Source organism: Phalacrocorax carbo, chromosome 11, assembly GCF_963921805.1.
Source record: "Phalacrocorax carbo chromosome 11, bPhaCar2.1, whole genome shotgun sequence".
Lineage (NCBI taxonomy): Eukaryota > Metazoa > Chordata > Aves > Suliformes > Phalacrocoracidae > Phalacrocorax > Phalacrocorax carbo.
This window is the reverse complement of record NC_087523.1, coordinates 715,915-742,762: the sequence shown is the minus strand read 5'-3', so window position 1 is coordinate 742,762 and position 26,848 is coordinate 715,915. Positions and strand designations below refer to the sequence as shown.

The 26,848-nt window shown below is 48.3% G+C and overlaps 1 protein-coding gene across 4 annotated transcripts; it reads right to left on the bottom strand.

Annotated features, from left to right (window-relative positions):
- Positions 1-240: 240 nt before the first annotated feature.
- HEPH (hephaestin) lies at positions 241-26,755 on the bottom strand. 4 transcript variants are annotated; one of them, XM_064462761.1, is made up of 22 exons: positions 26,605-26,752; positions 26,218-26,292; positions 22,875-23,071; positions 20,340-20,584; positions 19,404-19,616; positions 18,665-18,844; positions 17,993-18,247; positions 17,232-17,400; positions 15,893-16,032; positions 13,813-13,944; positions 13,010-13,221; positions 11,193-11,343; positions 10,674-10,886; positions 9,649-9,859; positions 9,248-9,387; positions 8,222-8,353; positions 7,142-7,248; positions 6,171-6,396; positions 4,578-4,717; positions 4,031-4,193; positions 2,924-2,956; positions 241-1,338 (listed from the first exon to the last, which is right to left on the bottom strand). In XM_064462761.1, exons 3-22 carry the CDS (start codon positions 23,033-23,035, stop codon positions 1,094-1,096), a joined length of 3,468 nt encoding a protein of 1,155 aa, XP_064318831.1. In that variant the 5' UTR covers positions 23,036-23,071; positions 26,218-26,292; positions 26,605-26,752; the 3' UTR covers positions 241-1,093. The 4 variants fall into 4 exon arrangements, with proteins under 4 accessions (XP_064318831.1, XP_064318832.1, XP_064318834.1 ...); XM_064462762.1 differs by lacking the exon at positions 26,218-26,292 and having other exon boundaries at positions 26,605-26,753; XM_064462763.1 differs by lacking the exon at positions 4,031-4,193 and having other exon boundaries at positions 1,199-1,338; positions 26,218-26,755.
- Positions 26,756-26,848: the final 93 nt, after the last annotated feature.

Below are 26,848 nucleotides of genomic sequence, written 5' to 3'. Positions count from 1 at the left end.
TTAGCTCAGGCCACACTACCTCAGGCTCCATGCACTGCCACTTATTTGCTCCACGCTGCTAGATTCCACCAGCACTTTAGCCGTCGTCTTCACTGTGGCCAAGTTTGCCTGGACAAAACTGCCATTGTACCATGATGGGGGAAGCACCCGCTGGCTTTTTCTGTCCCAGGCATAAACTCCAGCTCACACAGGACTGAGTCTTTGGCTTGGCTCACAACAGTAACATGGCAACAGCTCAACTCTGGAGACAAATTCAATAAAATGTATTTGAAAGAAAGAGAGCGAACCACATCGCAGCATCCTTGACCCTGTTGCACAAGCAGCTGCAGAGGTGCTGAGGTACAGCCCCGCGTGTGCAGGCCGACAGAGCTGCGATGCAGGGAAGTCACCAGGACACCACAGCTCTTGGAAAAGCACAAGGCACAGGATGCCCAATATCAAAGCACGTTGCCTGGGGTGCTGAGAGCAGAAGGGTGTGCTGCAGCAAGGCTGACGGTGAGGCACAGCGGTTGTCATGGTCCTCGGCAGAGCTCTCCACACCCTGATATGTACTGCCCTGAATTTGCATATGTCCAATTACTCATCAAAACCAGCAATCCAAATCTAAATTAACATTTTCTCTTCTGTATTCTTAATTGATTCACAAAAATGGGAATATTATCTTCCCCCTTCAGATTAATTACTTTAAAGGCTCACAGTTTCTTGGGAGACAACTCCCAGCTCAGCTCTGGCAATGGAGCAAGGCTGGAATCTGGCCTAAGCTAGACTGCTGAGAAAGACCAAGTGGAGTTGTTCTGGGCAGAAGAAAATAGGGGAAATGCCTGCCTCTTTCTTGGGGAAGAGGAGTATTTTAGGACATTTTTAGTCTTGTTACTTGTCTTCAGGCGAGTTCAAAGGGTCCTAAGATCTCTCCTGGATGGACTTTTTCTTTACAGAGTGCTGATGAGGATATATGAAGAGGTCAGGGCTCCAGCTTTCCCTCCTTAGCTTCTAGAAGTACAGTGTATGATTGAAATGATGCCCCAAAATCTTTGCTGTGGACAACGATCCAGCCTCTGCTCAAAGCACACAGCCTGAAGTTCGTACATGGTTTTTACAGTGACGAATTCTTTTTAGACACGAGTTTGAATCCATCATCCAGGATGGACCTCCGATTGCATCTTAACTTCTTTTGTCTCTTGAGATAGATAACCACTCCCAGGAGGAAGCAGGCGACCAGGAAGAGCATCGTTCCTGCAACAGCTAGAGTGATGACTGTGGCCTCTATCTGCCCTTGAGCCAACTTAGTTCCAAAAAGCATGATCTTCTTAGACACATCCTTGTCCTCAGGTGGAAACTCTGAGACACAAACAAAAAGATAGTTCCAATGAGAGGCAGAAATACCACAACTGAAAGGTTCAAGAAAATAAAAAAAAAGGACCAAATAAAGACCCACTGCAATCAAAGCAAGTCAAAGGAGACCCAGTCGCCCTCCATCTAACAGACCCTCATCCCTGAGGTCACATAGAAATTTGAGAATGAATGGTTCTTTCCCTAATCGACTCCATCCCAGGACGTCACCACGTCTCACAGCTCTTCAGCCCACACAGCTGACCATTGCTGCCCCCGCTCACGAGGGAGGGGATCTGAGGTTGTGTGGGGAGTCAGTGGCTGGGCTAGGAACGGAGGAATGGAGACGAGAATGTGTCTGGACCGGGGCTGCTGCGAGTTCTCCGCCCTGCTCCGGGCTCCCCACGCACATGGCTGCTGTGCTAACCACCACTTTTCAGAGTGCACTTGCTCAGTCATGCCAGTGGCGAGTGAGCCACTTAAGATCCTGAGCTCTCGTACGCTTCCATGCAGAGGCAGCAGCAACCGATTGAGAAGTGGCTGTTTGCACAGGTAACCACTGTTGATCAAGGTTTCTGCCTGATGAGCATACGCAGCTGATGTCTGAGAAGGGTATAAAACCAAACTATTTAATACTGTCATTACTATGCTGACACATTTCCTACTCTTCTTTACACTCATTTTTAGTGAGGAAAACGTTGTTGGGAAGGAAGTGACTGATGTATCAGTAGAGAAAGACTCAAAAGTTGTAGGTAGATAGCTGTATGTTCAGCTGGTCTGAGCCGGCTCTGAAGTCAGCTCAGCTGCATTTATTCACAGCAGCTGAAGAATGGAGTTGTGGAGAAAGATGAAAAAAATCAGGGAAATAAATCACCACCATGAACTACTCAGACTTTTACCCTAGAAAATATTGAAGAGATCTTATCTACTCCTTCTCCCTGGTGTTGCTCAAACAAATGTCTTCTCACATCTGTTCCTTAAAATACCTGAAAGACCCAGGGCACATGCTTAGGCTTTTTTCTTGGGGGAAGAGCAAACCAGAAGGCAGATGTGCTTGCTTGCATGCTGACTCAGTCCCTTCAGCTAGTAATGGTGAATGAAAACTCATGAAACCACAGTCATTGACAGCTCAGGAAGGGAAGAAAACAAATCTAAGGCACCCCTTGGGTTTTGACTAAAAGTGATAAGAAAAATAATCTCCTTTGCAACACTCTCCTTTGAAACCCTTTGAACCTCTGCCAGTTTCTAAGCTTGCACTCTCCTCTGAAGATGAATCCATAAGGAGCAAGTACAACAGCATGCGAGCCCACTAAACTTTTTCACCTAACATGGTCAAACGAGCTCAACTTCCTTGTTTTTATCATCAGAGCACAGACATCTGGAGGACAGATAAACAAACTAACCTGGAGCCCTCCCTGTTATCTATCAGCAGCCAGGCCTCAGACCAACACGCTGGCCAGCCTGACAGAGAGGCTTTAAGTGTTGTTTGTGCTCCTCCCTTCTCCTCATGCAGCTCTAAATCTGTTCTGAACAGACCTCCCTTCCTCCTCCTCACACACACAGACAGTATTTAGCAGTGCAACATACACCGTACCTGCACCGTAGTTTAGGACTTCAAGCTCTGGCTCTGAAAAGAAACAAGAAGAGGGTGAGAAAGCGTTGGGCTGAACAGGTACACAGTCCAGAACATGGCACGCTGGGCAGGATCAGACCCAGAGGCAGCATGGTTTTTCAGGGCTCGCAGGTTTTCTTTTCTCCTGCCAACGTTTTCCCTCTCCACATCACACCAAGGGTGTTTTTGTATTACCCACTCACCCCCTCAGCAGGACAGGGGAGGAATCGGAAGGGCAAAATCAAGAAAAAAAAACCCAAACTTGTGGGTAGAGATAAAGACAATTTAATAAGCGAAGGGGGAAAAAAAAAACCAACCAAAAAAACTACCCTAAAAAGCCAAGTGATGCAAAAGCAATCACTTGCTACCGGCAGACCAATGCCCAGCCAGCCCCTGAGCAATGGCTACTCCGGGAAGAGCTTTTCCCCACTTGTACTGCTGAGCATGATGTATGTGGCACGGAACGTCCCCTGGTCAACCAGGGCCAGCTGTCCCCGCTGTGTCCCTCCCCTGCATCTTGCCCACCCCAACCTACTGAGTGAGAAAGAGAGAAGACCTTGATGCTGCGCAAGCACTGTTCAGCAACAGCTAAACCAGTGGTGTGTTATCAACTCTGTTTTGGTAACAAATCTAAACCACAGCACCACATGGGCTGCTATAAAGAAAATTTACTGAGTTTGCCTGCCATGGAGTTGAGTGTCACTCACCTTTGAGCACCTTCCAGTTTACTGGTGAAGTGAGAAGCCTTAGGAAGTACATTTAGATTACAGGTAATATTCTTAGTAAGAAAAATTACTAGCTGATGGCTGAACATTGCTTCTCTGACAGAAGCTAAAATAAAACTCATAATAACAATATAGGCATTGTCAACCCCAGAAACTAATTTGTTATTAATTCCAGCTGCAGGTATTACCACATTCAAACAGAGCATCTTAAATTAATAGTACTTAAGTAGTTATCTGCTCAATTAACTGGCTGTTTATGGTATGTAAAAGAGTTGTAAGTGTGATGCAAACATTCGTCATTCAGCAGCAGTAGTAGGAAGCGCTGTTAGATGTTTTAGGGTAACCACCAGTGACAGTCCCCTACCTGGCCTGGGCAAGACTGTGAAGACTGTCTCCATACCAGCATGAATATGATCAGACACATGACAGTGAAGCAGCCATGTCCCAGGGTTCCCCACCAACATCTCCACCATTTCAAAGGTCCCAGGGAACAGATCCACAACATCTGCTCTGTAGCTTTTGCCATTCTGTCAAAGGGAAGGGAGGCTGTTAGCCTGCAGTACTCTGTGCTCCTTTTCAGAAAGAAAATTCTGTTCGTGTCACTGGGGACCACTTCAGTGCCACTACAGCTTTTGAAAACTCAAAAAAATATTTCAAAGAGCAGCTCCAGGGCTGTAGCTGGGAAAGCAAACACAACTCGGTAATGCCTAATCCTGAGAAGGGTTAGGCGAGACATACCAGCACAATACATAGGTTCAGCGAGTCAGATTTGGATGTGTGAAATCACAACCCTTTCCTAGTTGCGTGAAGTTGCTGTGAAGTCATTCGAGAAGTTCAAGTCCACCAGAGTCAAGCAAAAGTGATGGTGTCAGTGGTCAGTCTCTGCTTTATCATCAGCAGGATATTCTTACCTTGTATATGAAGGTCTCGGCATGAAAATGGACTGTGTGGATGTCAATGTCCTGACCCATTCCCAGGAGGTACCAGTTCACCCGCTCTCCCTGGAACATGGTCAGCCCAGGCAAGTTTGCATAGAGCCTCCCATTGATTGCTGTGCAGTAAATAACATACAGAGAGAGTAGAAAAGGCTGTTACTGAAACAGTAAAGATGCTGAGCCATCTCAGAGGAAGAACATGCAGGGCAAGTTAGATGCTACAAAGCTCATTTAGCAACCAGTGTGCATCAGCAGTTAGTGCCTTCCATATGACAGTCCCCCAGAAGTCTGGCAGTCTCTCTCCAGCTCAACTACTTATCCACTCTGTTAATGGGTAGAAGTAAAGTGACTTGCATCCAAGGCCATGCTGTAGCTCAGCTCAAATAAATCTCAGAAACTACCTCTTGCTGAAGATCTGCAGGCAGCCAGCAGAGACGGTTGTTTCTAGAATTCAAGATGTGTAAAAATGGCCTTCTTAGCCCAATGGTAGGGAAACAGGTATATATCTATATACATATAAACCTCTGAACAATTTACTTGCTGAACAATGAAGACGGGTAAATCCTGCCAAGAGGCAGCCCTGCCATTCTAAGAGTCTCGTGCTGGCTGTACACATTACATGCTGATCACCTGTAAAAGCGTTACAGGGCAGGACTTCATTGCATAATCAGCACAGCAAGAAGGAATACTGCTTTGACTGCAAATGCAAGAAAGGGACCAGAACAGTGAGCGAGCTGAATGCGGTGGCACACGCACAGAAACTTTCGTGCTCAGATGACAACGGAGGGAATAAGATGGAAAGAGACACGATGTGAGGGCAGGAACAACGCTGTCTTACTCCCACATCTGCCATAAGCACTTTCGGTAGCCCAAAACAAGCATCCAACTTCAGCATGCTGGTTTTGCTAGCTATAATGTTAACAATTACAACAACGGACATGTATATCTGGAGATTCTTTGTATCACGTAGTAACGATAGTTAACAACGCAACTCTTCACTATTGTCATCTCCACAGCTGCCACGGGACTTGTTTTGCTGAGAGTACTTTAAAGAAATATAGATATAATATGGAGAAAAACTACCAGAAGTGATTTAGAAAAATGTGTTCATCCTACTATGGCAGAAACAGCTTTTTGGTAATCGGCTAAAACAACTGAGCCATGTATTGCAGCCACATAGTTCAGTCAATTTGAAATCTAACGTATTCCACTGGCCCTGACACAAACAGGATGAAATGAGTCTGACGTGTTAATTTCATATTTGATTTTATCTCCTGTCCCAAGTCACTCAGACACATCAGAGATTAACCTCTCCGGCCCATATCTTGCTATGCCTCCTGACGGGGACAGCCGTAACAATTATTGTAGATCAAAGATGTGCACCATACACGTGCTGTAATATTGAGAACAGACTCTTTAATTTGTGCCACTGACAATGGAAAAGGATGAGGGCATTTGCTAGGGGTCAGGCTCCTGGTTTTTGGGTGGCTGACTACTCATAGAGGTCACAGAATCAACATCAGCATTGCAGAGACAGTAAGGGGTGCTCAGGTGCCTAACAGGCATTACCGTGCATTTTGTTGCTTTCCAGAAATTTGTCATCCAGCAGGTTGATCTCCTTGTCACTCCCCTTACTGTAACGTTCCACATTCTCCTCCAAGTACCAGGACTGATTTTCATCAAAAACCAGGAACAGTAGAGCAAACTCCCTCTCTACATCCTTCCTGATCCCATCAGACCGCAGTGCCCCTCTCTGGCAGACCTTCAGGGGTCCAATCAAACCGCTGAACAGATCCTAATCAGAACAAAGGAGAAAAGCCTCTGAGGCAAGAATCTTCTCACCCTCTTTTGCATGCAGTGCTTTGCCTCTCAGCAACCATATTTTCTATTCCCTGCATCACCCCACTTAAAGCAAACGGCGCTACTGTGTAAGTACTCTCATTGGTGAAAATCAGCTACCAAAGCACAAGAAGAGAAACTACACATGCTCTTATGAATGCAAATCCAAGTCATAAATATGAATGGTATCAAAATATTCTCCACTCTGTGGCTGCAAAAACATCTGCAACTTGAGATAACAAGACAATGACCTCGGAGTTGAATGCAATGGTTTATTGCAGGATCCTCCAGGTTGTTTCCCTGTGAAATCAGTGCCTTGATAATTGATCCTAGCAACGCTCAGATCTTCCTGCTTTATCCACAGGACCCAGTTTTGGACAATTTCTGTCCTTCTTGGTTAGCCTTATGGCTCTCACTAATAGCAACCATGACTTACTGGGAGAGGTTCTCATAGCCTGCAAATAGCTGTAGGAAGGAATTGTGGAATTGTTTTATGAGGGTTTGTTAGGGAAAAAATAAGGACAAACATCAGGACAAATCTGGAGGACTTCCCATCCCAAGAGGACACTGGGCATGCCACCAGGTGGTTCTTCTACCTCCTGGCTCGGCCGATCTCTAAACTGTATCCAGCTCACACTGTTTTCTAGACAGGGTGAACAATTGGTCTAACTGGGATTTTCCAGTTCTAACTTCTATTTTACCTTTACTGGGTCCACTGTGGAGTAGTAGATCCAAGGAACACAAGCCGAATCATTTGACCCGGGACCAGATCTCTCGGGAACTTCCCATTGGTACGTCACAATGTCACCTGAGTGACAGAGAAGCACCATTAACACCAGTGTGATACACTCACCAGTTTGCTGAGCAGCATGCAAAGCAAAACAAAAAAAGAAGATCCTGTCTCCAAAGTGCAAATTCAATTCTGATCTTGCTGGATATTGCATCTTCCTTCTCCCAACACTGCAAAGCAGGATGGAAGCTCCCCTCTCACAAGCAAAGCCGAGGGGTCACAGGATGCACGCGCTGTCCGATACCCGTGCAACTCTCATCTGCCACCTTTCAGACTGAACCTGACCAAGGAAATTCCACCTCTTCAGTCCAGATGGAGCTTGAGATGATCTTTTGTCTCTTTGAAGTATATTTACAATGCTCATTCAAATTCATTTTTAAAATTACTATTTTGTGTGTTAGCAACACATTTCAGAGAGATAGGGCCTGACTGAAAACCTGTTTGCTGCTTAGACAGCCTGCACAATTTGAGGGGGGCCAAGAATTATACAAGTTGGCACCTGGACCACAAAACAAATTGGTTATTTCAGTCAGCATCCTTGCAAGCAATTGTGTGTTTCTCTTATTTCATGCTATTTTCATACCACTGTGCACAGCACAGGAAATATAGGTCCCAAAGAGGGGCAGGCTTCCCCCACCGTGGGCTGTCAGCCCAGAGCTACCAAGGACTGAGCTGTGAACTGCCATCGTTTCTCCTTCCTATGACAGGCCACGCTCAGTGGGGAAGATAAGGCTGCACACAGAAAAGTCTGAGCTAAGCTTAGCCCAGAAGCCAGAGCAGAACATGAACTCCTCGGGCAGCCACCCCCACACAAGCGATACCCACTTAAACCGTGGTGAACCTGAACAACCAGTTATTGTTCAGTTCCACTTCTCTACCACAAGAAAACAAGTACATCTAAGCCTGCTTAAAAGGAAACTGGTCTAGCTATAGGCTCAAGTTAGCTTCATAAGCCCGTACAGGAACATGCCTGGAGACCACGGTGACTTACCTGGGTTTGCTACTTGCGGCTGTCCCGTCCCCCTCTCCAGCACCCCGTGTGCACGAATGGAGTAGGGTCGCGTGGCATTGTTCTTAAACACGATGTTGAGAATATCTCCCACTTCCGCCCACAGAAAAGGACCTTGAGATAGGAAGAATGTACTCAGAGACTAGCAAAAACTGTCAGTGCATCCCTTGAGGATATTCCCATCTTCTCTCTCATCGTCTTCTCCCCAGACATATTCCCTTATAATATTTATGATACTCCCCTACCTATTCTCTACCCTCCAAAAAGAGAACTGCAGGTCAGTCCCAGTTCAAGTAAGTCTTAGAAAACCAGACTGAGTTTCACAGTGAGGGAAGTGAAGGTTGTTATGCATTTTAACTGTGCCCAGTACAGCTAAGGCTTGATTTTTAAATATGCTCAATTTCTAAATACGCTAAATTTCACAGCATCTTAATCATACCTTGCTGCTGTTTTCAAAAAAATGTGGTAATATTCAATTTGGCCTGACAGTGTAACAAATCAGAGCTGCAGCTTATTTTGAATGGCATATACTGCCTCAGCCTTGCTGCTCTGGCACTACGTACAGTCCTGGGTTCATAATGCAGAGCTGTGTCTCTACAGACTCCCATCAGACATGTAACGTGCTTCTCCACTTCCCAAGGCCTGCCTGCTTTTGCCCCAGAAGTATTTCTCTCCCAGGTACAGATTTCCACCTACATCTCTCAGAAGTCAGCAGTTATTTCTGTTCTACAGTCAGAGAAATGCAGGTGTGAAATACTTTGCCCGAGACACAAAAGTTGGCATAAAGGCAGGCATGAGAACCCAGTCTTCTCTACTACAAGCTGTGTTCGGGACCCTTTTTCTCCAAAGCTGGACAGGAGAGAGTCTAAATTTCTCCTCACTTGCATACACAGCAGATGCCTAAATATCTAGGAGGCCTTCAGATTACAGCCCTTAGCCACTGACACTCTACAGGCCAAGTCCCACTGCTGTGCGAGTGGAAGATGTACCCTCTGCACAGATCCTTACCTAGTATCCCGAGGTGCTCGTCACCATTTGTCCTGGCCTTGGGGGTCTGGAAAGTCCCATCGGTGTACTCCCTGTAAACTGCTTTCTTGTACCTGGAGCCGAGCAGTCCATTCTCGTTGTTCAAAAATACATCAGCGTAGCTGAGAAATGCAGAAGGAGTGCTGAGATACCCAAAAGCCCACAGGGAATAAACAGCTAACTCGTGGCAGGGGATTGACCAGTTGAATGGTTTTCCCAGAGACCTGCTTTGGCTGCAAAGGCGGGCAAAGCAACGTGGGGCGCTGCAGCTCCCACCAGCAGCGGCATACACACCGCATCACAAGATGGCCAAGATACCCGACAGGCTTCACACCAGGGTCTACTGAGAAGCTTTGCCAAAGGTTTCCCCAGAAGGGCTCTACCTCTCTGCAGAATGGTTGTGCCGTTCCCGCTCCCAGCTTCGGTCAGGCGCGTAGTCCCACACCACCTCCTCTGCCACGATGTAGTATGTCCGCACCCCCCTGTACTGTGGGGCAGGAGCGGGATCCCTTTTTCCACACTTGGAAACGGAGTAGCGTTCCCTCATCCCAGCCTCGTAGTGATTGCTCGTCTGGCAGTAGATCTCAAAAGTCCCTGAGGGAGGCAGCACGAACAAGGAAGTCAGCTACTTTTAAAGATCCCAGGGAAAAGCTGCTCCCAGTGCAGAGCTTGTCTCGTGGCTGACACCGGTATGTGTGTTTTGTGTGTCTGGGTGTTTGTTTAGGGAAGCTGGTTGCCACAGGCCAAGATGAAAGGGGGTTATTAGAGAAACCAAGCAGGAATGGCACAAAGTCCTACATAAAAATCATTTCGGGAGACTTCCTTACCCAGTAACCAGCTTGTTAGATGTGAAGAAACCCATAAAGTGACATAACTGCGTATCACTGCTGAGACGCTTGTTAAGTAAAAGATCTAGCCTGCAAATGCCAAAGCGGAGGAGACAACTGGCAGCGGAGGCCATCACGTTGTCTGAATAAGGCATGGTATTGTGTGCTTATCCCGCAAACTGGGAAGGCTGGGGTCTGCCATAAATGTGAATCTCCGTGAGGCCTGGGCAGCGGAGTTAAGCTCTGGCAACTGCCTGCTGCTTTATTGTGAAAGACATGCTCGCATGTTTCTGTGGGTCGCAGGCAGCAACGTCCGTCGGGGCTGTTACTACAAGTATTTAATAGGAAGTGGCAGCCTAGAAAATCAGTCTGGGACGATACGGAACAAGACCCTGTATCTCCAGTTCTTCCCCAGGATCAGATGCAAAGACAGGAGCTGTGGCCTCGTAAATGGGACCAAATCAGATCTACAGCACAGCTCGCCCTGTCAGAGTTTAGACTGTGCTAAAAAATCAGCCACAGGAGCAAGTACTACAGTAGGAGACTCTTCCTGCTGCAATTTTAGGTATGCAGGCACTTACCCTTGTTATCAGGTTGCATGAAGGCAGTAGCAAACGTGTGGGGGAACAGATTGGTTGAATCCCTCCGCATCCCATTCACCTGCAGGGTGTTTCCCTGAAACACAGCTCTGTGTACATCTGCTTCACTGCCCAAGCCCAGAAGGTGCCAGGACACATTGTCTCCTTCACACACGTTCAGCCCAGGCAAGTTACCAAACATAAGTCCATTGATAGCTGCAAAGCAGAAAACAATTAAATCTCTGCACGTACGTATCGGCAAGTGATTTATTTTGTGCATGCAGTTTGACAGGGAAGACCTGCCAGTGGAAATACAGCTTCCTTGTAATCCGCCCCTGAATACGCTCAGGACATGCTTTCTGAGACAGCTGTTCTTCTTTTCCCATGTCCCACCTGCTGCCTCTAGCCTCACTCCATTTCACAACACAGCCACTCCAGCTTCCCAGCTCAATATTCAGGTGAACACTGCCCCAGGTTTTGCAGGTTCATTCCCGCTGCATGTGGAACAGCATCAGGCCATACCATGCATCCTGTTCGATTCCTCAAAGCCACCATCCTTCTTCACAGAAGTCTCTTCCATCCTCAAATAGTACTTTATGTTTGCATTTAAATACCAGCTGAGGTTCTCATCAAACACGCTGAAGAGAAGGTAAAATTCTTTGTCGATCCCTTTCTAAGATATAATCATAATCATGACTGTTAATTTTTAAAATGCACCAATTAATTACCCTCACAGTTAAAGCTGTTGTGCCTGGCTCTCACTTTCCCCTTTACCTTATAACTTGGCTCACTGAGGGCCTCTTTAGTCAAGTTGAATGTTCCTCTTTCGTTCCACAAGAGGCACCACTTGTGGATTTTCTATACTTCACATGAGTAAAGTGGCCAAAATGCAGGCAAGGATATGAAGCCATTGCCTCCTTCCCCCACCATCCCTACGTTTAGGTGGAGGTTTCACTGCCTGTCCCAATCAGACCTGAGATCAGAGCCCAGCCCACACGGCAGGCCGAGGACTATGTTCCACCCCTCCTTTCTCCTACCACAGGTCTAGATTGGGAATGTTTTTATTACCCTAAGTCCTTGAAAGTGTTCATTCTCCTAAGAAATGCATTCTTCCAAAGCACGGTGTGTTTCTCCACTAAAAGAACATCCCCGTTGTTGTCCAGATTCTCATTCCAATATCAGCTTCCTCAGCCCTACCCAGGAGGACACCCTGCAGAGGGGGCTGAACTATTCCCAGACGGTGGCACACGAGGGGTGGCCAGGCACCTTTCCTAATTAAGCATTCATTAAAGGGTTGCCCAAGACTGTGGAGCCAGAATTGCTGCCCCAGGTGATTTTTCCCTGGCCTGCCTTTCCAAACAAGTCTGTTTTGTTTACACCCTTTCAATACCTGCAGATGTTATCGTTATCACAGCTCCTTCACATCGTGAGCTGTACATATTCACGATTCTCTTGGCTCAGGAGAGTCACATTTCCACGCTGTGTAACATGCTGATCTCTTCTGCACTCCTAATTTAGCCACATTGTGCCACCACTGAAAGCAGTCACAGGCAAATCCTCCAGGGAGGCTCTTGTGGCAGCTGTTTTGAGACCCGCCAGCCACTCCCTGATCTACACCGCAAGGTAGGCAGGGTGGCACTAGGTTGTTTTTCTGCTACCTACTGTTCTTCACAATAAGGCTCTGCTAATCTGTCTTGCACTTCCCCAGTATTAATTTGCTGCCTTCCCCAGACTTAACTGCCACGAGTAGACTACCCCTGAGTGAAATAAGGTTAAGTTCTGGTTGCCCTTCAGACTTCCACTCTCTTTACCAAAAGCATAAAGACTGACACGGATTTTCACATGCTTTTTTGTAGCCAGCTCTACTCGAATATGAGCTGATCTTGCAGATGAAATGCAATTCATCCAAATCTCAAAGCATTATATCATTCAAGCAAACCACCTGTAAGTAAAAATGTCTTTTCAACATTTCTGAGACTGCAATGAATATTCCACATGCCTCAAAGCAGCCTGCTACGCAAGTCTCAGGACAAAAGCTACCTATAAAGTCACATCCAAGGTACACTTGTTCAGCCAAGTTTGGCCATGAGTTTTAAAGCAGAGCTCAGAAATCATTTCAAGGGCAGCCCTTGGGAGCCCAGAACTCCAGCCATTCCCACCTAAGACCTAGGCACCAGCTGTCCTGGTGTTAACCTGCCTTGTGGCTTTGATTCAACTCGCCTAGACTCACACTATCATACATTTGGTTTGATTATTTTCCCTAATTTTTCACTGATGCTTCTTTCTCTACAAGAGAACAAAGAACGTGCTAAGGGTTGTGGCAGGAAAACCCCTTTTACCTGTCTGTTGTTGCCATCCAAAGTGCCCGGCTTGCAGATGACCAGAGGCCCCACTAAACCCGAACTGGAGTCTTTGGCGGGATTCACAGCAGAGCTGTACATCCAGGTCAGGCAGGGAGGGTCGCTGGCCGCGGGCCCAACGTGCTTCGGCACAGTCCAGCGGTACGTGAAGTTGTGCAGTGGCGCAACAGCAACCCCGTTCTGGGACAGACCTTTACAACAGGGGTTGGCACGGTTATTCCCAAGGTCCCTGAACAAACTTGGTTACATCTTCTCACCAGCTACATTCGTACTGGGCTTTGTTTCATTCGTGTCACCAGAACACCCAGCCCCTCTGAAGTGTGATGTGGGAGTGTTCAAGGCACAGAGAGCTGCTCTCAGTACCATGTAAATTCCTGCTGGTGCCGTGGCAGGGACGAGCATGGTGACAGGAGGTAACGAAGGGGATCCCCTGCATCAGGGGAGATGGTTATCTAAGCTGGAGTGCACTGGGTGCGCTCCTCTGCTCACGGGGTCTCACACAGCTAGAAATGGTCTGAGCTTTGGTTTAGAATTTTCATCCAAAAAATAGCACCTCTGGAGCCATACTCCCTCTGGCACCCTTCCTGGGCACCAGGGCAGTGGAAAGCCTCCTTCGGCAAGGCCTCGGGCAGGCGCAGAGGACCAGGCTGGCTTCCACCCAGTTCCTGAGCACAACGAGTCCTTCCCGGCTGCAGAAACTACCCCGCACTGAGGAGGTACGAGCTGTGGAGCTCCACCACCAGCATTAGCATTCAATTACTTGAGAAAAAGGAGCCACAAACCATCATGGTACTGCATCCCTTCCCATGCCTTCCCATAGGACACTCCGTGAGGCTGGATGCTGAAAGGCCAGGAGGCTTTGTTAAAAAACATCACCAGGATGGTGTCTCCAACTTCAGCTTTGATCACTGGACCTACACAAATAGCAGAGAGAGCATGTCAGCAACTGAGCAACTCCCCGGGTGACCAGGCAAACCGAAGCAGCCAGGGCCACCTTTCACCCAGGCAGGGGGGAGCAGAGGATGCAGAAGAAATGCAGACACCCTCGTACGTAGGCGCTGCCTAAGGCCATTCAGCCCTGGCAGCAGGAGCAGGGGGCCGACAAGAACTATCCAAAACCGTGGCCTCCCCAGGCCCTGCTCTGCACCGTAGCAACTACTGCCCTGGGGGTCAACATCTCCTCTGGGTGGCACCCCAATTCCTCAGAGAAACCCCAAACCAAGCCCTTTGTAAATACACCATTCACCTTCCTGATGTGCGAGGGGGCTCCTTTCAGGCCTGGAGCTGTGGCCCTCTCCCCTCCATCGATTAAGACTTAGGGTTGGACTGCTCCTTGCAGTTCAGAGGGACCACGTTAGCGTGATGGTCCACAACAGGGCAATCCTGCCGCAGTTCTTCACTGATGAGGCTCCCCCTTCCTCCTCCTCACCCCTCCCCTCCTAGGCAGCCCAGGCTCCATCCCCACTGTTCATTAAACATCTCAGGCGACTGATGTGGGCCATAAAACCAAGAGGCAACCTGCTGCATGGTTAGCAACGTGAATAAGCTACCTGCAGCATCCCGCAAGCGCAGGGACTCTGGATGGCACCACAGCAGGCCACTGCAATGGAGGCAGGTGGAGGCCAGCAGGAGCGAGCTGCGGGGTGAGGAGCTGTCAGGTGCCCACAGCGGCCGCGCCTAACGGCCCCATGAAGAAAACCAACAGCACTAACAACCAGCCCAGCTGAGTGTACTTTGTGGCAAGAACAGGCAGCATAAGCCAGCGGCACATGCCCATGCAGCACAGGATGTCCATACTGCACCACGTCCCGTTCAGCAGCTCCCTGTGCCAGAGCTCAGCCCCTCGTGGCCCCATATCCCTTCTAGACATCCCAACCACTTTACTGAGTCAGCTTTAATGAGCCAGTTAAACGAGTTCATGCCACCCCCCCCACAGATGTCACTTGTTTATCTAACCAGGGATTTTCATCAATTCATTCTTCAGTGGTTTTAGTTTACAATAGAAAACATCTGTAATTTCTTTGTTATATCAGAGTTTTCCCTCAGTCACTCGCCTTTCTATAGGAATGTGGCTGTTTTGCTGGTAATGCTAACCCTTTTCTTCCCCTGGTTCCTAAGGTCTGGCAAGACACCGTCAGCTCCTGACAGTTACACTGCATCTCTCCCATGCATAACTCCACTATTTAACTTTTATTCAGCTGCTCATAGTTCTTGTTTGCCTCTCCACTATCCTCCTCCCCCCTCCCAGTCTGTATTTTACTCCATGTGCTCGTTCCTTCTGTGGCCTCTGCTGGATTGCTGTTGCTAATTTCTAGTGTCATTAGATTATTAGTCACTGTTGATGCAGGAAATTGGACCACACCTGTATGTTTCTACCACATATGTCACAGCCTTCATGAACAATTTATCTGCCTCTACACACTGCCTATTTTCTTCTCTCGTCTTTCTTCACCACCCCCACTGTTACCTGGCTATAACAGAGAGACCACCCACTCAGAAGAGGAAGCTTTCTGTGAGGGAGTGGGGTTTGTAGCATGCCTTGAAGATGCTCAGTCAAAACCACATAACCAGAGGCTATCACTGTGGCCGTTCAGCTCTAGTTACAGACACCACACTGCATCCCTCAGCCCTTACTACAATCTCTGAAGACTGCCCTGGCAGAAAAGTGATTCCATCTGTTCTACCATTCTACATCCTAGGTCTGTCCCCCTCACTCTTAGATGTAAATGCTGTGAAACGCCTCCTCTGTGCCACTCACTGCACCATGAAGCAAGAGGACAATTACAGCCAACTGGAACTCCCAACATCAGCATTGCTCTCGCTGGCACTGAAAGAGGATTTGTGTTGCTGGATGATTCCTACCAAGTATCCCAAGGTGTTTCTCCTCTTCTGATTGCTGCTTTTCCTCGCGGAAGCTCTCATCAGTATATTCCACATACTTTGCCTTCCAATAGACACCCCCAATTCGGTAGGTGCTATGCTTGAAAAACTGCTCAGCAGGGCTAAATGCAAAAAGCAAACGTCAGGTCATTTCTATGAAAATCAGCCCTGTTCTCCTCCTGCTCCCTGCCCACACCCCTCCAGCAATGCCAGCAGCATCTCCAAATCAAGCAGCTTTTCAGACAAGGACAGCACCTCTGGTTTGGAACAAGCGCAGCTTGCCTCAGTGAAACTTTTTCACCCTACAGACTTGTCTACCCACTGTGTTCAGAGAGCACCTCTGGCACGCAGCCCTCTCCCAGCTGAAACAGCCGTGCTCAGTGGCACAGGTGTGAACAGCGTCTCTATACAAGGTGTGCAAGAGAGGGCAGTGAACGGAACTGCAGCGCAGTAAACGGCAAGGCAGCGCTACATCTCCGAGTTCTTCAGAGGCCAGGGGACAACTGCAGTCATAACTGGAAAAACCCCACAGACAACAGCTGTAAAGAGAGATTCATTTCCTCTGCCACCACCCTCTCCAAACATGCAGACGGACGTAACACGCCTTGCAGGAGAGACAGCTTGGTTACAAGGCCAGCTCACAGGTCTAAGGAACTTTCAGTTCTAAGGCCTGTAAGAGTTGCTGGATGGCTTTGGGTAAATCATTAACCACCCCACATTTCTGCTTCTCCATCTGAAAGAGGTCTATCCTCTCCAACAGCTTCCCAGGCAAGGGAATGGAGGGGGAGGAATGTCTTTGTTTCAGTTAGCCAAAGTCTGAATGGGAAACCACTCACCAACTGCCACCACAACCATCTGACACACGTGGGATGGAAGGCTGCCGTCAAGGTCACTGCTTTTGATTTCCTAGAAATTGCTTGCTGCAGCAAGGCTACACCGAAGCAGATCTGCAGGCTAGCTCTGCCACCCTGTGTCCGCTGCAAGATGTGCTTTCTTAATAGTTCATAAAATATACACATCTGTTCCTAGGTCAGGCACAGCAAGCAGAAATGAAGCCCAGAGACACATGTGGCAGCTCATGTTCTACCTAAGCTGGGACTCCTGGAGTCTGTGCTAAGGCTGTGAACCTAGTACTGCTCTCAGTACAGTAGCTACAACAACCTACAGCTCCAGATGGGGTGATCTGCCTTCCCAGGAAATGTATTCCACACAAATTGTGGGCACGTATTTTGACAAGAAATCCCATGTTTTCCTTAGCCGCCTCCCCAACACAGACTAGAGACTCCCAAACACTGCCCTAGCCCATCAGCCTCGTGCTTACCTGCCTGCCTCACTCAGCTGTTTCCCACTGCTTTGGTCGAGCCCTGAAGGTCCATAGTCCCACTGCACTTCCTTTGCAGCTATATAGTATTTCCGAACTTTCCCTTCCAGGGTGGGTGCTGGAGCTTGCCGAGAACAGGGCCGGACTTCATAGAGTGCCCCCATCCCAGCTGTGCAAGACACAGTGGAGGACACACATGCTTAACCCCTCTCAGACTGTTTGACCAGGCAATAAACACCATCCCACATTCCTACCACAAACTGGATGTTCCTCTGTTGCTGTCCCAAAGGCACACGGCTGGGAAAAGGTGATTAGGTGGCTCCCACAGCAAGGGGTTTGTGATAGTTCGCAGAGCTTCTTACCTTAGATATCAGATGCTGCGGAAGTATGGACAGGGAGCGAATAGAGCCTTCTGCTATCCCCCCCATGTACCACGTAAGTGCCTCTTAACAGGGACTAGAGTTCTTACAGCACTGCCTCGTCTTAGCTTTCAGCTGTACCAAACTTACTGTCTTCACCACCGATCAACGTGGACCATCATACAGTGGTACAAGTCACCCCCAGTAAGTCTGGCCTGCACTGTAATGATCAATCCGCCCCAATTTATACAAGGCAAGGAGTGACCCCATTCATCTGGGGACGTTTTTACCGGGAATCCTGCCCAAGGCACTGCCCCCTACCACACTGTACGTCACGGGCCCACCCGGGGAGAAAAAAAGGGAGGCTGCAGAGTGTGGGACATATTCCAACCTCTGCCTTACCTTGTATGTGATCATTGATCTGACAGCTCAGTAGCCATCTCCCAGGGTTACTGGGGATCATGTCTGCTGTAACAAAAGTGGCTGGGAAGAGGCTGGCCACGTCTGTCCTGTGGCCTCGAATATTGAGCACTTGTCCATGAAAGTAGGCTGTATGAATATCAATTTCATTGCCCATCCCGAAGAGATGCCATGAAATGTAATCCCCAGCACACATTATCACGTCAGGGAGGTTCCCAAACACATAGCCATTAATAGCTGCAAAACCAAGCAAGCCAAAATCAGAGATTAGAAAAGGGGCTGTCAGAGCTGCTGTCAGCAGGCCACAGTACAGGCAGGTTTGAAGACGGACCTAACCAGAACTCTTCTTCCTCTTCCCGTTCTGGAGAGCCCAGCTCCACAACTCATTCCTAAAATGTATTCAGGATCTCCAAACAACTAACAAAGGCCCACTCAAGCCAAAGATTAATTTAAAGTAACACTTTTTTCTGGAGTTGCTGCACTGCCCCTGTCATATTGTTTACCTAGCACACGGTCTTGGAGCTTGCTGCCTCCTGCCTCCCCTCCGCCCACACCCTGGCATACACCAGCACACAGTGCCTTTCAAGACACCAGAGCACTGACACCCCTGGAGTGCCTGGGCAGAGTTAGTGGCTTCACAAAGGTGACACTGACCATGCATTTTGTTGCTCTCCTGGAATTCCTCCTCCTCTTTGTCTACGGAGCCTGGATCTGTGCAGAACAACACTATATTCTCATCCAGGTACCAGCTTAGGTTCTCATCCACCACACTGAACATCAGAAAGAAATCAATGTCCACATCCTGGCGTCTCTGAGAATTGCCAGTCAGTGTACCTAGGGTGAAAGAAAAGATGAATGATTACCCGCCCATGCAGAACAGCAGACATCAGTCAAGGGATTAAAACTCTTACCACACAAATTAGAGACAGATGCTTTCCCCACCACCCTAGCACAGCTCACTGCAGAGTTCTAGCAAGCCCACTCTTTTCTAATATATCCCTGCTAATGTGCTTCTCATTCCCAAGCAGCTCTGCCACTGCATGGCTGAACTGCACCACCTTCAAGTGTTCTTACTCCTGCCGAAATCACACAGTCCCCATTTTTTAAATACACAAACTAGTTCTTGGACAAGATTCCTGCTTTTAATATGGATTCAGACAGCGCACTCATATCAAGAGGCCTACAAGCTCACCTGCCCCGCCACCAACATATAAAGATAATGTCATAACCCAGCTAGAACATGGGTACTGTCTTCTCCAGTCATGCTGCATTCTCCCATGAAGTTGGGAGCTGCCCACCAGAGTATCTTCTCATCCTATCTTTGTTCAAGTCACCACAAAATCTTCACAGTATGAAACTGCAGCCCTCAGCTGCTTCCTCTTGGAGTTTTTACCTTTTTTGCATGTAAGTAATGGCCCAATTAATCCAGATGCAATGTCCCTTGGTGCATCAATATGAGAGTGGTAGATCCAGGTCAAGCAGTTTGGGTCATCAGCAGTTGGGCTGTGATCTTCAGGGACAGTCCAAGTATAGGTATAATTCTGTCCTGGGAAAACAGCATCATCCCTCTTCTGATCCTGGGGGGACCTATCAGGATACAGGGATCCTAGAACAATTGAGCAACCACAACATCCATTCAAGAAGAGCAGAGATGTCCATACATGTATCCTTACACTGAGCTGCTCTCACTCAGCAGAGAGCTGCACAGGTATACTTGGGTAGCAAATATCAAAGCAAGACTCACCATCCCAAGGCTTAAACAGTGTTTAATCATTATTCTTTCAAAGAGAAACTGAGGCACAGAGCCATTGTAAGGCAACTGGCCCAGCACACGGCTGACAGTCATCAGAAAGATGATTCCCAATCTGCGTACTGCTGCTTTGCCTTCAACTCTGCGACGAGCCAGTCAGCCTCTCTACAATCTCTAGGGTTGCTTCAAATAGCAGTTCTTTGGTCTCATACCTCACCATTCTTGTGAATTCCCTGAAGCTCATCGCACTCATGACTCTCGTACTACAGCACTTCAAATAATGAATACAGCTCTTTTGCCTCTGCACCACTCTCCCACTAGCAAGCTTTGAAGGTTCTTCTAAAGTGAAGAAATCTGGGCTGTGTACTGTAATGCCCAGGTCAGGAGACTACTCCCAGACCCATGAACCTGCTAACCCAACACCGGTGCCTTCACTGAACACCTAAGCGCAGTTGCTTTCCAGCAATATAGCTTTGGGCTAACCAAGTCTGCAGCTTTACAGACATCTCTCCTCAGCACATACTCCTGAGTTCCCAGCGAGAAAAATATCTGTCCCTTTTATGGCAGCGGCTCATTTACCTTCAGAGTCCTTTTCGTAGAAAACACCATGAGGATGGATTGTATACGGTCGACTAGCAAAGTTTTTTAGGTGTACTTTAATGGTATCCCCCACTTCTGCTCGGATGACAGGCCCAAGGAATCCCAGCCAGCCAGGTTTGGGAATCTCAGTGGTGTAGGTGGAGTCAGTGTATTGCTTATAGACAGACTTCTTGTACGTGCTTCCCACCCTGTCTTTGCCAGGCTGGAGGAATATTGAGGCCTTGCTGTTAAATTGAGAAAAGGGAAAGGCACTGTGAGTCATGTGTTACATAAAACAGCTGGTCGATAACCCAGTAGAGTGACAATGACACACAACTTCCCCAGGTAAGCCCGAAAGCTTTGCCATTACAGAGGCAGCATGCGCGAAGTCATCCGTGAACTCCCTCCTCCTGCACCTCTGACTGCGGGGGCAGCGCTACCCGTGTCCGCTTCAGAAACGGGCAGCGCTGGCCGTTAGACTTGTCCGCTTTCTGAGCGTGTGAAACACAACGGGGCACATCAGCACATTAACAGCTGGGTGAGCCTGGGACCACAGCCACCAGCATGGCCAGGCGCCTCCCCCTGCTGCCCTGCATGGCCACAGCCCTGTCCCCGTCCCTGCACGGACACAAAGTGCACCCCTGAACTGTGCAGCACAAACAAGGAGCGGGAAGGACGGTGCTTCTCTGACAACCACGTGCAGGGGACACAGGGAAGAGAAGCCCTTCTTACGCCTGCTTCAGCCTTCACTGGCCTTTTAGAAACTCACTTCAAAGCCTCCAAGGCATTTGCAGCTAATTCACAGGGGAGGGCTGATCTCCTGAGCTCTCTGGCCAAAATTCACAGCCTAAAAGATACCTTCCTACTCAACAAATTCTGCATTACTTGTAGAACAGCCGACAAGTCAGGCAGGTACGTACCCAGCACGTAACCAGCTTCCAGAGTTAAAACCTCATACAGGTACTAAAGTTCAACTCATGAGTATATTTGCCCTTTATGGCTAATTCTTAGTAGATAAGAGATGAATCATGGTCCAGGTATTAGTGGGACCAGCCTAAATGAGAGCTGAGGTTACTCCTCCCACTTCCCCCTTAGCATCAATGACCCTGCAGTCATATAAGTAGCCCAGAAATACAGGCAAACTCTAACACGTATCTCCAGAAGATGAACAGTTGAGACCAAGCCATGAAGCACCAAGCCCTTGTAATTCAGAATCGTGAAGGGCTGGGCTCTAGTTGTGCAAGCTAGAGCTCAACCCTTTGCGAAGTCATTCCTGCAGCCACTATTGGCAAAGAATTTACAAATAATTCATACTTCATTTTGCAGACCTCTTTTCCACCCCCCACTTAGTCCACCTCTTCCCAGCAAAAAAATTCTTCAAGCATTTTACTACCTCCTTCATTCATATCAATATCACATCCTTATTGCTAGCGATTTGGTTTCTGCAGTCATGGTACAGATAAGTCCCATTAGCTAATGCAGTGATAGAACAGTTTTTAAGTTTAGTGGCCTTGAATTTCATTTCCTTCTCTTCATGTATTATAAGAGAAAGCAAACAAAAAAATCACTGCATTCATTATCACTGCAGGAATCAGCAATAACATCTTTATTAACCTGAATTTTGGGGGGGGTTCCTTTTCCGTGAACTAATTTAAGCCTATTCAGCATCTCCAGAGAACAGAGACTTTTCCATACTGAACTGACAGACCTTGATATTTTGCTGTGGCGCCCTCCTATTCATGCTGTGCTGTTGCTGAACAATATGTATAAACCCAAGCGTTATTTATCATGGAGGGGTAAATGACAGAGCAGGTCAAGAAATACCAGTTATTTGCCATACAAAATGAGGGGGGAGCAGGGGAGGGAAAGCACAAATGCCTTTAAAAAGCTGAGAAAAGCTATGCCAAAAAAACCAACCAAACAAACAAAAAACCCCATAACCAGACAAGAAAAAAACAAACAAAAAAACACTGAAGAAGTTTGGTGTTTTGAAAACTAAAACCAAAACCTCTTTTTGTAGTGACTCAAAGTAATTTCTACAGTTTCCAGGTTTACTTTTGCAACAAAAACGTTTTTCAAACAACCCCTGAAATTCCACGCAGTGAGTTCCACTAAGTCTAAGGCTCAAAATGCCATTCAAACAAAACCAAGCCAGCTCTGACAAGTCATTTACATCAAGAGGTGAAAAGTCATCATGCCTCAGGATACACAAGCTGATCACCAGCTGGAACTAAGAAAAATGAAACCCCAGGGCAGAGCATTGCACAATCTGTTCTATTACGGAGTGTTTGTACTTCTCTCTAGTGTGCGGGCTCTGGTCACTAGATGCTCCATTAAACTGAGTGCGCATTTTCCCACTGATACAGTTTCTATGTTCCTACGATAAAACAAGTTAAACATTAAGCTCATAAAGAACAGACATCTATGAGGTCGTGTCTCTTGCTTGCTTAGAAGCCCCAGAATACTTGCACGAAATTACTCAAAGTTACTATTTTAAGCCAGTACAGGACTAAATTCTTCTAGAACGAAACATACAGGTCATGTGCGATGCTTTGGTTAGCAAGTACATTCTTCCCTGTCGGAGCATAGTTCCAGTGCACCTCGCTGATCCCCAGGTAATAGACTCGGGTGACACCTCCAGCAAACGTGGGTGGTAGCGTTTGGATGTAAAGCAGCAGCAACCAAAACAATCCCATCGTAGCCTGGAGTGAAGGCACTTTTGGAGGTTACACCTATTTGGGAGAAAAGAAAAACAAAGGTAATGGAACAGAAGAAGAACACAAGCACGTGGCTTGAAGGTATTGGACGTTTTGAGAGGGTATGAAGGGATCACAGAAGTCCTATTGGGATCATTACTCACATATCCAGGAAGGAAATCACTCCTATAACAAAATTAAGGCACAAGGTGGATGGAGACTATGCCTTCCTGATCAGCCCCCAATACCAAACGCGCTTCTCATAACAGTTTGATTAACCTTTTCTCTTTGTCTGTAGTTCTCTTCCAAATGCTTTGTTCCATCATGTTGAGAAAATACTGCTAGTTCAGTAATTTCAGTAAGCGAGGTGAACGGATTCACAGCGAGCGCTGCGTTAGCGGAAAAGGCACCTGTAAATCCTGCGCGCTGCGTAACAGCCGCCCTAGGGCGGCGGGGTCCTGAGCAGAGAGTGCCACGCGCACTGGAATTTCAGGTGACTCATTTTTCACCACCTCTGATGGCCCAGGTCATCTTACAGGACCACATACAACGCTCAGGAAAATAATCCTGAGCAAGTACCTTTATATTTTGAAGCGTTGCCAAGATCTCGTATCTACTAAGCCATCTGAGGAAGTATGATTTAGTCACTCTGAAGTAATTTCAAATTTTCACCTCTTTAAAGATTGCTCTTAGAGAGTGGTTCTCTGTAACCCAGGGAGTGCACCTCAGATGGGCTACACAAGGCTTTTTACTTAGTCTAGTCCGATTAAATATTCTCCCCATGACTTAGATCACGAAGTAAGGAGCTTACTCATAAAGCTTCCAATCGATACCGAGCTTGGTGTGAATAAGCACCAGAAATACTCTAACGAGAGATCCAGGGGAAGTTGCAGAAATTGTCTGAAATAATCAAAACACAATTCTGAACACAAGTTCAAAGAACTACCTGTATGAAGGAGAAACTGGTGCAACATGGGGCAGCAGAATTACACCAAAGGATAAGAAAATAGCTTAGAGTTAAAAAAATGCGTGACAAACTAAAAAACCCACATGACAATGCTTAAGGAGGACCTCACCCAGTGACGGAATTAACAAAGCTGGAGCTGGATGTAACCAATAATCAAACAGCCATCTGAACCAAATGTCCAGTTCTTGACACAACAGCAACTTGGAAAACATTCAGCAGAGAGGAACAGAAAGCAAGAGAATTAGAAAAATGTAACCCAGCAAGAAAGCTTAAAGGAATCAGTTTTCTTTAACTTCAGAAAGGGATGGTGACATAACACCATGTCAGACACAGAAAGGGGTTTTTTTTTTTTTATAAAGAGGCTGTCATTATTTATTTTCCCCTGTCTTTGGTAAAAGCAACATGAATGTATCAGGTTTATTTGCAGCAAAGCTGGATATTCTGTAAGCTTTCAGCTAGTACAGCGTCACACCAGAACAGCTTTCCCAGAGAAGCTGCGAAAGCTCTTACCACATCCGACACCCAATATATAGGATTCAACCCCAGTACGTGGCAATGGACTAGAGACCTTCCAAACCTCTATTTCTGAGCATGCTGTGCTATCCTCAGAAGCTAAACAATAATCAAGTATTACTGATTCCAAAGAGTCATTAAATTGCAAAGCTGAGAGAAAGCAATTCTCAACTTGGAAAAGCCTTCCTTCCCTCCTTCCTCAAAAGGGAGCTGTAAGGATCTTTAAATCCAAGATGGTTTTGACCCATCAACACAGCATCACTCTGCTCCAGCGGCTCCACCAGCAAGCTCTCCAGAAGGTACTGGTCACACACCTGAACACACTCAGGTACAGAACAGCCCCCTCCCCATGGCACTTGCTGAGCGGGGACGATGGCAGAACGCTGGCTCAACCCTGCTGCTGCACGCCGTGCCCTAACCTCGCCGACCTTACCCTCTGCTACCGCTGCTCCAGCAACCGCTGCTGTTCAGAGAGGTGAAGGACCTGCACCGACCCACTCGTTCTGTGCCAATAAAGAGGTTTCAAAGTAAGGAGCTCAGAAAGCTGCACCCGTGCTGAACACACACATGCCATAACAGCAAAAGGCCGTGGGGACAGCAACAAGGAAAGACAAAGCCGGCAGTGCCAGCCCTCAGCCCGAAACCTCCCATCCCGTCAGCACACGCCCTGCTGGGAAGGGCAGGGGGATGCTTTTGACTCAGCCAAAGAAGTGGCCTTCTTGTCAACACGGGTCAAAGTCTGTAGGAGCAGCTTTCTGCAGAAAGCATGCCCAGTGGCTGTCCCCAAGGACCGAAGCAGCCGAGCCTGGGGAGCCAGTGGGCACTAATTTTTACATCCTACCACGCTAACAGTTTTTGTGAGCAATATCAAATCCTAGGAAAGGGCAAAGCTTAGACTTTATACCAAGGACAAACAGCAACTCTTAAAGTTGGTTGTGTAAACTGCCTACTGAGACAAATCCCAGCTGCGCCAGCCCACTATTCCAACATGGCATAGTCCCTGCTTACCACAGTAAAGCTCCCCACTGCAGCATCAGTCAACTTATCAGATAGATCAGACTCAACCAGAAGTTATGGCCATCTAAATGCCTTGCGAATGTGCTCTAGCATTCAAAAAAACAAAATCAAGGACCAAGTCTTTGGGACAGCCTTACTGAGGCTTTACAGGAGCCCCGTCTGGACCTCCAGGTGCAGTTTGATCACGATGTTGCACGTAACTCTGTGGCAACTTTAGGAAAGAGCAAAACAACACCACTTAACGAAGATTCAGCAGGCTAGACCGATTCTGTTCTCATGTTCTCTTTACAGTCACTAGTCACCATTTAGTTACTCTGCTAGTGCAAGGTAAAGGAAAGCAACAACCTTAAACTCATTCCAAAAAGTTAATCTTTCTTTGAAATATATGTCTTGTTCAAGGGGGAAAAAAAAAAAGCCAACCCCAACTTTGTATCACGTTCATCCCTGAACCTCAATACTTTATACTCCCAGACTTCCCTTGGCCGATTCACTAATAGCACAGGAGTCACAAGTGAACAGAAAACTGGATTTCAGTCCCCCGGGGTCGCTAACCAGCTTCCACGCTACCAAGGCAGAGGGACTGGCCGCGGGGCCCCTTCCTGACCCGTGGCTGCAGAGCAGCCCCTGCCCAAGAAAGAGGTGGAAGAAAGCGTTAGACGAGGAGGGAGACGATGGCGTCCCTTACGTGCGGAGCGGGGCCGGCGCGGGCGGTGCGGGCAGGCGAGCGCGTCAGCCGGGAGGCATCTCCGGGAGCGGGAGCCTGCGGGGTACGATGCACCAGCGGCGGAGGGGCAAAGTCTGGGCTGTAAAACGGGGCGCTGCCCGCCCGCCCTCCCGGGCCCCGCTCCCCGCCGTGCACGGGGAGCCCGGGCCGCCCCCAGCCGCCGCCGCCCCGCCGGGAAGCGCACCTGCCCGCCCCGCCCGGCGCCGGGCTCGGTGTCCCGGGCTCGGAGCGCCGCGGCCCGGCCCGGGCAGGTAACGGGGCGGGAGAAAGGCTCGGCCCCCCCGGCGCGGCGAGTCCCCGGGGTCTCGGCGCAGGGCCGGAACTCGGCCCGTGGCCACCGGCACCTACCTGCCCGGTGGGCGGGGCGGGAGGCGGTGGGACACGGCCCGGCCCGGCCCTCCCCGCGCCAACGGGCCCTCCCCGGGGAGGCAGCGGGGCTGGTGGGCGGCCCCTTTAACGGCGGCCGGTGATGTCACGGGGCCGCGCTCCGCGCTCCCTCGGGAGCACAACAACAGTCACGCTCGCAGCCGCCGGGCGGGGCGGGCCACGGGGCGGGGCCGCCTGGAGGGGCGGGGCCAGGAGGCACGCACCA

Excerpts from the sequence above, each read along its gene's own strand:
- HEPH (XM_064462762.1), bottom strand. The coding sequence starts at position 23,035 with ATGGGATTGTTTTGGTTGCTGCTGCTTTACATCCAAACGCTACCACCC. Across the intron at positions 9,860-10,673 it reads CATGCAACCTGATAACAAGG|GGACTTTTGAGATCTACTGC; the intron begins GTAAGTGCCTGC and ends TGCCTCCCTCAG. Across the intron at positions 6,397-7,141 it reads CCACAGTGGACCCAGTAAAG|GATCTGTTCAGCGGTTTGAT; the intron begins GTAAAATAGAAG and ends TGTTCTGATTAG.